The sequence below is a fragment of the Aptenodytes forsteri genome, unplaced genomic scaffold (genome assembly GCF_000699145.1).
Source record: "Aptenodytes forsteri isolate BGI_AS27 unplaced genomic scaffold, ASM69914v1 Scaffold15, whole genome shotgun sequence".
Taxonomy (NCBI): Eukaryota; Metazoa; Chordata; class Aves; order Sphenisciformes; family Spheniscidae; genus Aptenodytes; species Aptenodytes forsteri.
This window is the reverse complement of record NW_008795129.1, coordinates 6,403,847-6,417,290: the sequence shown is the minus strand read 5'-3', so window position 1 is coordinate 6,417,290 and position 13,444 is coordinate 6,403,847. Positions and strand designations below refer to the sequence as shown.

The window sequence follows — 13,444 nt, the reverse complement described above, 5'->3', positions numbered from 1 at the left end:
TCGGGCTCGCGCGTACCTTCCCCTCCCCCAGCCATAGGCGGTCCTGAATGAGATGATGATCTTACCAATACCCTCTTGTAACAAGCTTTGACATCCCTGTATGAAAAGGACTTGGGAACAGTAGCACATGGTAACAATCACAGGGACACTTTCCTGGGGGAGTTACAGATTGGTTTGCATGGATTTCTCAAAAAAGGCTTGAGCAAATTCTTTTTTATAAGGATGCAAAGGCCCTGCAGTGCACAGGCAGCTCTGCAAATATTGCTTCACTAGCGTTTATTAGCCAACAGAAAGCTACAGAAATCAGACAGTATTTAATGCTCACTGTAACATTTATAAGACTTCTATTGCTGAAAAAGGAAGCAAGATGGTCTGTGCAATAACCAAATAAGTGTGATTAAGGCATTTTAGGGTTTATGGTCCTCTATTAGATTAAACTGATTTTTAAAGTCACATAAAGGTTGTGCTGTTTCACATTTCTCTTCTTGGTTTCCCTACAAGGCAGAGTTAAGACTGTGCCTTATTTCTGCATTTCTTATCCTAATGGGATTGGATTTCTTTTAAGGGTAATTCTCACCCTGAGCTACTTACCCCTTGTAAAAGTTGGTTCTGAGATAATTACAACACTCTGGTGATGTTCGCACTGTGCCACTTACAGTAACAATGGAGTTACGCTGAAAGTATTTGCTGTGGAATTGCTCTACTTGCTTAATTTTTCAAGCATATTCTAGATCTGCTACCCCTACATCCCACGAGGCCATTAGAGAACCAGTATCACATCAAGATACGCACCAAGTAGGTACCACTACTGCCCCTGAGCTAGCACCAAGCCTTGTCTATGTGTCAGTGAAAGCTACCTCCACATCTAGCGCTGACAGAATTTCATGGACATTCATCATTTACCAAATACACAGGAGACCAACACAAATATAAAAGTAGGTGCTTGTAAGAGGGTTGGTTTCAGTTAATTGTTCAACCATATATTACAAGTCTCCAGCAAAAACTTAATGTCACAGAGACTTGCCTGCAGAAAAATGACCAGGTAGCATTCTACCACTGTTGAACACCTGGCTGTATCAGACCTAGGAAATCTGACGACTGCAACATGCTTACATTTGTGCCTTAACTCTGCAAGCAAGGAGTGGTGCTTTTGGTACTCACAGTATGCATTTCTTTCCATGACTTACGACTCCGGGGAAAAATCCTCTAGAGCTAGAGAAGAAACCAAAACTTTCTCAACCAAACACTGTTGTATAGCAAATCACTCCTAATCAGAATTTTCACCAGGAGGAAACTGCAACCCATTTCTATCCATTTGCCTTTTATATTCTCCCAAATTACAACTCCTTGAACATTAGAACAAGCTTGACTCAGGAAGGCATTCATTCTTAACCTGCTGGCTTGCATTCACACATGCACACTCTGGATTTGTTCTCTGTGATCCAAAACAACAGCTGATGCACCTCGTCCTTCTCTTAAAGATGTAAGAAAACTGATGTTGAGCACAAGGAGATGAGCCTGTCAAATGCATGCATGGCTAGCCAACAGCTGGCCTCTTCTTATACCAAACAAAGTCAGGTTGATGTCTAGAGCACTGGAACCATTAGTGCTGCTGTCCAGGCTGCAAAGTAGGTGCCAGTGCCAGCTCTAGGAAAGGGAGTATCTGCTATAGGCAAAGACAGGCGGCATGAAAAGGCTAAAGGAGGAGACACAATTAGCAAGCTATCAAGAGGCCTACTAGCCAAATGAAAACACAGGTAGTGAGCTTCTTTCATTGCTCTTAATCACCTTTATCATGGTTCAGCAAAGCTGTATTCACAGTTGACAGGACTCCAAGTCTTGCTGTCCGTGTATCCAAATCACAGCTTATTTTTAAGGAATGTGCAGAGAGGGAAAAGAAGTAGTATACTTAATTTTGTTGAATTCTATGACAATTGACCTTTCCCCAGTCCTCAGGAAAAGGAAAGATGGGCGTGGTCCACCTTTGCTCCACAGGGTTACTTTGATTGCAAAAACATTGGTGTGTTTTGGCCTGTTTTCAGCATATGTTTCACTGAGCACAGAAAGGATAGTATCTGAGTCATCAAGTCACATACTTGGAGGTTAGAAAGGATAACCAGCCAGGTCATCTGTGCAGACATAATGCAGCCTTCATTGTATGTCTGCATCATGAGTTAGCCTCTAATTACTACATTTTCCACAGGCAATTACCTCACTCACTGTGGAGGTTAGACCGAGCTGCAGGGTGGGTTGCGGGGGTACATGTCTCAGCACTCTGTAAGGAAAGAAGCTGTTTGCCATAGGAATTCTTGCTCATTCAGCAACATAATTCAAAGGAAGAGTCATGAACAAGAGTGCCTTACAGGAAGAAGAAAGTTGATGGTGTAGTTAGAGGAAGACTGGTAAAAACCTGTCTTCTACTCCAGATTCTTCCTAATGACACTGGCAAGTCTCTAGCACCAAGGTTTTAGCATATAGCAGTTCCTCAGGTTCCTCAATCTGGCTGTCCAGTGCAGCACACACAGGGCTTCACTCGTGCAGTGCTAACCAGTCCCAGTGCAGTGGAAATCAGAGAAGTCTCCTGGCTCTGTCTGTTCAGGGGTGTGTTTGGTAGTATGAACACAAGGGCCTTCATGGCCACAATGTCCTTCGTCTTCATCCTGGCTCTTGCCCTGACCCAGTCTGTGGTGTTCAGGAAGCTGCTCTGCCTAAGTGGCTACGCAGCCCTTCCGTGTGCAAGATACACAATTTCTTTACCAGGTCAAGGAGAGGCAGGGGAGAGGGGGAGTTAAGTTATCAGTTTAGCTCCTTCAAATTCTCATAAAATGTTAAGGAGCTTGATTTTTCACGCTTTCTCCATCTCCACTAGGGACACAAATGGCACTTAAATTTATTACACTATGGCCTCAGCTTTCTTGTACCACAAATACCCACTTCTACCATGCAGAGTGATTGCGAAGGTAAATCCTGAAGAATGTCTCATATACTGATACTCCAGAGAACATCGGGACAAGGCTAGGAAAGAAGGCAGTGAAGGAGGAGAATGAAAGAATATATTGACCAGCTGTGTCAGATCTTCATCCTCACCCGTTCCATGCATTTTACCTGCCTTGCTCACTATGAAAAAAACGAGTCAGAAATTAGGAAACTAAAGATTGCACCGTAACACGTGTTCACGGTGGGGCTGGATAAAGGCACCACTGTCATTCTGGGAATTCCTACCTTCATTTTGCAAACAAAATAGCTTTTCAGAAGGCATGCATGCATTTTCATGCAGATTCAGGGAAGGAGGAAGAGTAGGAATGGGGATATTAACATACTATGGTAATAGGAAGAAAGATACTACAACAAACTCACTTAACATCTGTTTGAAGCCTCAGCATTTTCTGCTCTCATGGTATTAAAATTAGAATATGCTAATTTTATTAAGCTACATTGCTCTTTGGCATAATCAAGGCAGTTTTATTTGCTAGCTATTATTTGTGAAATACAATGTATTATGCCAAATTCAGTATCTAAAATAACATTTAAAATACAAAAGTTTTCCCAGGACAAATACTGCAAAATCTCATTGTCTATGTGCACGTCTGTCAGTGTCTCTCTCATAATTTTGGAGTCCATTCTTTAATTTCAATCCGAGTTGACTGCAGGGTCAGTTCAACAACTCCTTTGAGATTCAGTCCCCCACCATAGGCTTCCAGTTTCTCTGACTCTTTCATGCTTTGAAGGGTAATTTTCTCTCCATCCAAAAGGCGAAAAAACAAGAGTTCTTGGCTATTTCTTCCTACCCATCCACAGACCAGCAGCAGACTCTTCCCCAGTCATCACCGACTAGGAGCTTGGAGGAATTTCTTGAGAAAGAAAGAAGAAGAAGAGAAAAACGTTTAAGAACAAGACGCAAATAGGATTAAGACTTTCTCCTGTATGTCTAGCAATTGGGAGGATGCAGCATTCAAGGGAGCAGGTTATCTTTAATGTTAAATTTGATGAACAATGATATAGAGTAGACAAAGATTCATACTTCAAAGACTGAATTTAGAATCAGATCCAAACTTTTCTGGAGTTCAGTGGGTTAGTTGTGGACAATCTAGCCAGATCAGGAGCTCTTACCCTTCACTGATCCTGAGAATCCACGAAACATTAATTAAATCTGCTGGCTAGATTCAGAATTCAGACTTGTTAGCACATAACGTCATGGGCTCAGCCACTGAAATCTCTGCTGCATGCAGTGCCATCAACACTAATGAAAGTAACCCTCCCCGCCAAACTTTCCCACTTTCAATGCATATAAGCATCACGCTCAAAGTGCTCTAAATCTGAGCATGCAAAATATAGGAATCATTTTAGCAACTATCAAAATGTCAACACTTTTGGAAAGACAGCAACTGTTTTACAATACATTGTAACTTCCTGGGGTAGGAGATAACAACAAATATTACAGCCAGATGAAGCTGCAGGAGGGAGACTGAGTAAACTAAAGTACTGCTGGCTGTGCAAACTAAGTCGAATTTAACAACAAAGTTGTCCTTTGCCCCAAAACTTCCTGTTTACATTTTAAGGAGATAGCATCTCCAGCAACTCCTAGGATAGCAGTTTTTCTGTGGTGCAGAGACAGTGTAGCAGCTACTGATCTCTACAACTATTCCCACCGAAAGCTGCTATTTCTCCTGGGTTGTCTCCTATCTGACCACTGACTATCCCCACATCCTTCAGTTAACGGAGTCAGCCAGGCCGGCTCCCAGAGTGACTGCAGTTGGCTAAGACAGGGCGGTTCGACGGAGATTTTAGAAACAACAACAACGAGACAAAACCCCAGCAGCAATACAAAGTTCAGAATAAAATAACAGAACCTGCCGGCGCAGGGCGGAGGGGGGGAGAGCCCGAGGCTGGCGCGGTGCCCTCTGCCGGGCACCGGCCGCAATGCGAAGGGGAGGACAGTACCTGGATACCGCCAGCGCTGTCACTGCTGGGCTGGTCTTACTTGGTTTTCCAGTCAAGGCAAGGCTGGGATTCAGTTCCCGACAGAGAACAAGATGTTTTCCACACTTGTTACCTGTCGCGTGGTTTAAAAATAAATATTTAGAAAGTGTCTGGGGGCAGCATGGATGGGATTGTTATTATTTACGGTCAGCAAGTTGTTAAGTTGGGAACAAATATATTTAATCTCAGCCTATGCTGTTGCAAAATAGGCCCATCCCAATTTAATTTGTGGCTATGATAGTTACATGTGCTGACGTGCGGCTGTATCAATTGTGTGCTAAATTGGATTTGTGTATTATTGCTTTCTAAATTGCATGCCTAGTTCAGCAAAATTGTTCATCAGTTTTCACTGGCTCTATGCTTAATAAGATGCCCCACAATACCTTGCTGCCAGGATATAATACAGCCCATAATTGCCTAGTAAAAAGAAATTACATAAAGCCCTGGTATTATCAACTTATCTAAATCTGCTCATAACAGAACCAATAATTAAATGCTGAGAACATTTCACATACACACATACCTAACAACATAACTCAATCATAGTTACTTTGGTCTTTTTAATGACTGTGTTTTGTATTAATTTTATTTTCTTTAATGCCTACAATGAGATGTGGGAATATTTGGCCATTTAAAATAATTCTGAAGTCATCTGAACAGTTTAAGGGAGCTTGTCACCGCTTTGATTACACCTCTCAACTCTTTATTAACAAACGCCGCTGCTTTATGCATCTGAGAACATGCGTCCTTATACTTATGTGTGAACAGGCGTGTGTGTCTACACATCACCAGATGCCTGGTCAATGTTTGTCTTCTTTTATGATCCTCTGAAAAAGGCACAAACAGGAGTATTCTGCTGTGCTCCCATGGGCAGCTTTTAAGTCCTAGCTCGGGGAACTGTTTAAGATGTAAATTTTTAAAATAGCTAAAAATCTCAGTTTGCTCAAAGACATTCCTATGCAATTGTACCTGAGTAAATAGGACATGGAAATAAATGCCACAGGAAGTTACGGGCAAAAATTTAGGAAATTCTTAAAACAAATTGGAGGTTTGTACATGTAAAAAGAATCTACAAAATGACCACATAATACTACTAGGATTTTAGAAGGAATGTTAAGTCTTTTGCTTTGATTTACAGCAATCTGATCAGAGACCACAATGAAACCAAATATGTAGCTATCACAGCCAGAGTATTTCACATCTGGCATCTCTGGTGTTCTTTCACCTTCCCTAGAAGCATCTGGCTCTAGCTACTCTCAGAGATGCGACAAAAGGTCAGATGGGCATCTGGTTTGGCATCTCCAATATGCCTCTGTATGTATAAATATTGTCACATAGCAATCTAAGTAATGTAGATGCCAAGTTACATGAACAGCACTTCTGAAGGTCTCAGTGGTAATGCCCAATTACTGTGTATCTTTTTATGCAGATGTTACACCTATAGCTCTATTTATGCAAATTGTGTGCCTAAAATTGAAGTAATAGAGAACGTCTGTAACGAGAATCACAGCAAATAAGTGGTGTAAATTATACATACTAACACCACAATTCCTTTCTCTCATAAAATGTGCTGCGAAGAGAAGCAAGCTGTGCTATTTAGGATGTGCCTTTAAAGCTCCCTGGCAGGTTTCAGCTCCTGTATTTGTTAGAACAGAGAAGTGAGCTTGAGTTGTTTTTAATCCCAGTCAGCACCGTAGCCCCATCGTCTTATTAACCTCAGCTCTGCGAAAACTCCAGGGTATCAGCTTCAGCTTGGCACAGCCTTGAATAAACAGTTCCATGCACTAGGGCCTGCTACTGGCCTCCCACCAGTTTGAAGGGCCTCTGACCTCATTTAAGGTGGCAAAGGCAACAAACTTCCTTGTTCCATCCCAGGGCAGGATCAGGCACTGCCCACTCTGACATTGTGCCACAATACTTTAGTACAGGCCATCAGCAGAGGTACCAAGGGAATGGGCTTTCTGGAGCCAGGAAAGTTGATTAGTTTCATAGGTTTATGCAGAAAGGTAGTCTATCAAGCTTGACAGAACCCATCACAGAGCCTATGAAGAAGCTTTCGGCTTCATCCAGGCAGGATGCGCTCTTGAGACTGGTGGCTCAGGGCAGTGGCTACCCACTACTGCTGCTGCTGGTTACGGTAACACCGCACCAGTTACCTGCACCATCTCCTCTTCACACCACTGTGGTCACACACCCTCTTCTTCCTCACAACCAAACAAGGTCTGCAGCGCACAGTCACACAGCTGTTCACAGCCCACCCTGTGGTCATACCCGTGTTGCCTGGCTCTTCCATCGCACCTCTCCGCGGTCTCAGTCCATCAGCTTGGCCTGGGGTATTGGTGTATTCAGTCTTCCACAGCTGTGCCAGCAAGGAGATAAAAATGGAAAAAGCATGGATTATAACAATGCAACAAGAGAGAGATGTGGCTGTCTGCTTCCCAGCAAGGGGTGAAAATTGGACTTCTAACATCAGAACAGGATTTCACAGTTGTCTCTCCCTCCGCCACAGTGCTGCAGGGCATCATACTGGAGAAATGTATGCTGGGAGCTGGTGGGGTTGCTGGGCTGACACGCTAACGAGGATCCCAGTAAGCCAGGAAGCTCTCCCACCAGACTGGAGGCGGAACCAGCAGTGAATTCCTGCTCCTGAGAAAGTATGACTTAATAAACTGAGCTATGAACCAACTCTCAGAAACCAGACTCAAACATATTTCCGATGGGCAACACAATTTTTGCTTTCAAAACCACACCAGAATGAAAAGCACATTTTCAAAACTCTTCCTGAATGGCAAAGACTCCTCTATTCAGGAGGATAAAAGTTGATAGGAAGCAAATATTCTACTCTGATTTTCAGCTTCTGCCCTGTGCTGCCCTGTTAAGAAAGTGGCATGGGCTTTTAGTAGTTCTGTCCCTCCATTTAGGATGCAAAATTTTGTCTCTGGTCTACAGTGAATCAGGATTCCCTTTCCTCTCCCCCATCTACCTACCCTCACCACTCCATCTGTGCTTCCTGTGATGATGATGCTGCGTGTGTCCCAGTCCATCACTTCAGCAAAGCAGCAGCAAACAATACGGCTTTCGGGGCTACAGGTGGTGTTAATGCTTGCAAGAAGCTGGCCATTGACTGTCCACAGATATAGGTAAGATCCAGCACAAGAGATAATAGCACCCTGTAACAAAGCAAGAGGCAACGTTTCAAGATTCTACACTCATCCTCCTCACAGCTCTTAAGTGCTGATTATGAATTACAGAGTTGCTCTGACTTAAATTCTGGACCTTTGTTTTGCTACTGGGCAGATGATTTAAACCAGAGATAGTAAAAGATGACATTTTTTTCTCATGAAAAATTCTGACATTTTTACATTGTAGAAACCCAAAACAACTGTCTCAGATTTAGCAAGATAATGCAGAAACAAAGGTTTTTTTGCATTTTTTAAATTAAAACATTTCTCTAAATGTTCCCTTTCTATTTTCCAGAAAATCCAGGCTTTTAGTAGAAAAGCAGACTGGCAGACTGACCTAGCTACTGTCAGGGACAGGGACTGTGCACAGGCAATGCCTAGCACAGGTTCTGGGCCAGGACTAGTGCTCTTTTAAGTTTTACAAATAAGCATTCTCTTAAACAAGGACACGGTGTTCACCTGCTTAGCTGCGAAGCCTTTGGTGATTTCACAATCCTCCTCTGCCCCTCACAGGGAGCTTAATGTCATCGCATTTTTAGACTGTGTTTTGCATTTGACCAATGACCAGCTCAGCATTCAGTGAGCTGCACTTCTGATGCAGAGAACATCCTTTGCAACTGAATCTCTCCTCTCCTCTCCCTTCCGTGCAGGTGCATAGTCTTTACCACAGACTGCACGTAAGGAGCAGATACACAGGTAACCCCTTAGGGGCAAGAAACACACAGAACCAAGAGCCAATGCTGCAAGTTTAAATGATCTTATCAAAAGTGCATTTTGATCAAGTTACTAAGTGAAATTCCACCTAACCTTTCCACCCTTGATGCCTACTAAGAACCAGCTAAATAGAACACCATCAGCAAAGTCATCTGATTCTGGCAAAGGTCAGCGTGCCCTTAAATTAGCAGCATGCATCTGGTTTAAATCAGCTAACACCATATTTCACCCCTGCCTGATTTGGGACCAGGGCTCTTCACGCTGCAGGGCACAATTCTGAAGATAAAACAAGGATAGCACATTTGAAACAGAGTTGCCAATAATTAAAGAGATTAAATATCAGCTACCTTATCTGCATGAGAGTACATTATGTCCAGGCATTTGGTAGTGATCTACAGTGTTTTTCAAGTCTAGACCAGGGATTTAAAACTAACTGAAATCATGAGTTACAGCAAGCTTTTACGATCCTCCTTAGCTTATAAACTTTTTGGGACAGTCTTTTTATTTTGTGTCTACATGATACAAACATCATGAGGTTTGGATCTATAAATGGAGCTTCTAGATGCTCAAGCAAATATGAAAACCAACAATCACATAACAGAGAGCTGCACAGGGTTCTTATTTCACAGAAAAGTATGTGGTTCAGAAATTTGTTTCCTCCAAAACTTTGCTTCAAAACATTCTGAATTTTCCAGGAAAAAACCTTGTTACCAAACATGTACTTTTGTGTCAATCAAAATACTTAATTTAGCACAATGGAAACATTTTGTTTGTATCTTCATGTTATAATATATAAATATATATAGAAAATTTAAACAAAAACACATTTCAGAATTAAACATCCTGTTCTGCTAACGTCAAAAATAATTTTTTCATCCACAACATATGGACCCCCTTCATCTTTTTTTCCCCTTGAAGTTTCAGTCATACTTTCCTAAGGTTTTTCCTCTTTTAAATGAGCCTTTCTGCAGACTGTTGTCCAATCAGTTTAACCATTTGCACTCCAACAAGCTGGAGAACTGCTCTTGGATCAACCACCAGACTGTTCCTGGCACAGACCATCTCGTTTTTGAAGCTCCAGAAGATGAGCTACCAACTAAAAAGGCTACTGTCAATGGTGGGCTGGTACATAGAAAGGAGAGGACTCCATTCTCTTGGGGTGTCAAGCCCATGGTCTGTGCCAGCCCACCCACTCATTTCTGAATGCATGGCACTGCTTCAGCTGACTTCATAAGGGACCACCAGGGTATTCTGAACTGGCCTGCTGAAGCCACTGGCCATTTGACACTAACCAGGACCCCTGGGGCTGGGAGCTGAGCTGGCACTGAACAGACTACTTAATTCCCACCCTCAATTACTAACCATCAGACTGAATAGTTAATAAAGCTCTGATATGAGATGGCTATTTTTGCACAGAGAATGTCTGCCTGGTTTCTTACTGCAATGAACTCAATTTTGCCTCTCTTGGTACAAGCTCTGGTACTGGACCCAACCTTGAACTGTCTGAGCAGCTGGAATCCTGCTCTAGTATATTAACAGAGATAGAAAATACAAATGTGCAAGCAACATTTTTGGGAGGTAGAAGGTTGGAAAAAAATCTTATCTGGAGTGCTTCTAGTAAAATCCAATACAGAATATTTTCCTATCAACATGCATGCAATTCTGGCCAGGCACAGACCACAACAGACTTACACTCACTGCTATCAAGAGCCCCCCCTGCACCTGAGAGCAGAAGGGAAAGTAAAGCCAACATTGTAACCGCAAAGGTGTAAGGAAGTTGTCAGCTGAGGCGGCAGACTGAGGTCTAACATGTCTCAGCTGACATGGCTCTGCTGCATGAATGTCAGGAGAAATTAATGAAATAATGGAAGCAATAAGGTTATGAGTGAGCCAAATCCAGGAGCTTCTACGGTAATACTTCATGCTCTGTAAACTAAAAGTTGTTTAATCCTGCTATCTACCCATCCAAAGATGCTTCTACTTAGCTACTCAGTCTAAGATGTTGCTTTTAGTGCTCGCCTCTCGTCATTAAGAACACTATTAGCAATCTCTGTAGAAAGAAAAAAAATCAATGTATCAGACTCTCAGGATGTTTTTATGTTGGGAAGAGCACCCATTAAATTATCATGAAATGTTCATGGATACATCAGAAGAAAGATGATAAATGAAGATCTTACTGTTGAATTGTTGATGGCAACAGAACAGAGGCTTGCCTTGTGGGCAGGAAGCTGGTTTATGTACGTCAGCTGGTTCAGGTCCCAAATGATGCAGGTTCTGTCATCGGATCCACTCACGAAGATGCTGTAGGTCACGGATGCAGCAAGGCAGGTCACTGCCTGAGTGTGTCCATACAAAGCCTGCGGGGGAAAAAGCAGCCAATAAACCACAGCAGCGGGTGCCTGCTTTACTAGGGAACCACAGTCCTACTGTCATTTGCTTAGTAAGAACAAGCAACCTAGTCATTCTTTGGACAACTGAAAAAGGTATGAGGGAGAAATCCCAAAGGATCTTATAGAAGCATCCTTGATCTCAACTCATGGTTGAGGAAAGATGAGTCTCCAAGAGATTAAATGATTTGCCCCAAGCTGCACGCTAACTCAGAGTCCTTGGCATACATTTCAGACTCTACGACAGTGCTCCGTGCTCAGCAGCAAAACATCATTTTTCGCTTCAGTCCATGCAGTTTTAAATAAAATTTATGCTTGGAAATTACTATTTCTCAATATTTAAAAAAACATTTTGTAACAAAACTTATCAGGTTGTATTTCAGTGACCTTCCCCAGTCTTTTCTTTCTGTTTTTCTGAACAAGTACTAATATTTTTCCAATTCTAGTTAAGAAGAAAAACAGCATTTGGGGATAATTTTTGCTTTAAAACCATATATGAATTCCTTTCTCTTTAATCATTATCCAACATTTTTTTTTTTAATAGGTTCTAGAGAGTGCCCAGTTTAAGTTAGCCTTAAACAGTTTCATAAAAAAGACTACACTTTAGGCATTTTAATAGCACAAATAGAAATCATGGATAGAAGTATACTGATGACAACTGTTTAATGCAGCATTCTCGAGTGACAGCAGCATACATTTCTGCTGTATAACTACCAATGAAAGTAAAGCCTGTAGGGCAACAGAGAAAAGTCCTTCGCAGCTTTCCTAAAGGCCTTTCAGGGCTCAATTTTTAGCTGCCTTACTGTGAAAAATCAGACCCACCAGTTTTAATGTTGGTTTTAACAGTAAGTGCATATTCCCTGCTGGCTTTCTCTACATGACATAATTAGCACATCTTCAGGGTCTGTCTCAGTTCAGCATGGAGCAGGAGAGCCACATGTCCCGGATGATTTTTGCAAACATATCTCGTACTCTTTTCCAGCGTGTGACTGCGAGACTGAACTCTTGCTGGCTAACATGTGCTGCCACTTGCCAAGGTTACTAGGACAACAGTATTCAAACATTAATCCACTGGTGAAGAAGCTGAGCTGCAGCAGGCTATGTACTACTGAAGGTGACCTGCAACTGGAAGGGATGAATTTCAGCTTGTGATTTATTCCACTCACAAGAACTGTCAACTAAAAATACTGGCACAAAATGGTGTCTCCAACAGTGGTTTTCAGAGGTCAGAAACACTCTCAACTGAGCACAGAAAAGGAGGCTCAGCAATAGCTTTGGACTGGCTGAAGTCTCTTTACAAAGGACTGGGCATAACCCAGTGCTTGTGCTCGAGAACTGCACAAGATCTCTGCAAAAAGGGCTGCGAAAAGGCAGGTTCAAGGGCTCCAAATTTCCTCTCCTTCCTCCAAAGCATGAAAGAAAACATACCCACTGTGACAGCATCCAAACTGCCAAGCCAAGCTAAGCTCCTGCACAAGTTTTAATAAAACCCTTTTTTTCTTTTTTTAACCTAGAAAGATCCTACCTGGCAATGAAGTGCTTTAAATGCAAGCTGAATGTGGAAGAGAGGGCTAGACCTGAGCCCAGTTATAATCTCAGCTTCAATCCACCAGTGTCTCAATGCATATTCATGCAAAAACAGTCGCATGCTTTTAGCTCTCTGCCATCTTCTCATAATTGCTCTATAAAGACTGGTAGGTTTTCCCTTAATGGGAAATTTCCTGCAGCATATCTGCAGAAGGAACTGTGAGGCCTATCTCCAGAGTAAATACACAAATATGAAAAGACAAAAAAGACGACCAGTTTCACTGCAGGAATGCTTAGTCTATGAAAACTTAAACCAAGTTTGACCATCCAACTTAACTGGCTGACATGGACACAGAGACTTCACAGCTACACTCAACACCTCCCTGGGAGGTCTGTGTGGCAGACAGCACAGCTTGCCCAGATGCTTCTCCCAGTCTAGTGTTTCATTTGGCCCAGTTGTGCTGGTTTTGGCTGGTATAGAGTTAATTTTCTTCACAGTAGCTAGTATGGGTCTGTGTTTTGGATTTGTGCTGGAAACAGTGTTGATAACACGGGGATGTTTTCCTTACTGCTGAGCAGTGCTGACACAGAGTCAAGGCCTTTTCTGCCTCTCACCCCACCCCACCAGCGAGCAGGCTGGGGGTGCACAAGAAG

General features: G+C 42.5%; 1 protein-coding gene across 1 annotated transcript in view; it reads right to left on the bottom strand.

The window, feature by feature from the left end:
• Positions 1-3,423: 3,423 nt before the first annotated feature.
• Positions 3,424-13,444, bottom strand: part of WDFY4 (WDFY family member 4) — a 143,231-nt gene continuing 133,210 nt past the window's right edge. The window contains exons 57-61 of the mRNA XM_019471663.1: positions 11,054-11,233; positions 7,968-8,150; positions 7,252-7,339; positions 4,942-5,053; positions 3,424-3,851 (exon numbers count right to left, since the gene is read on the bottom strand). Of these exons, the coding sequence (XP_019327208.1) occupies positions 3,785-3,851; positions 4,942-5,053; positions 7,252-7,339; positions 7,968-8,150; positions 11,054-11,233 (630 nt within the window). The 3' untranslated portion in view covers positions 3,424-3,784. The remainder of the gene's footprint in view (positions 3,852-4,941; positions 5,054-7,251; positions 7,340-7,967; positions 8,151-11,053; positions 11,234-13,444) is intronic.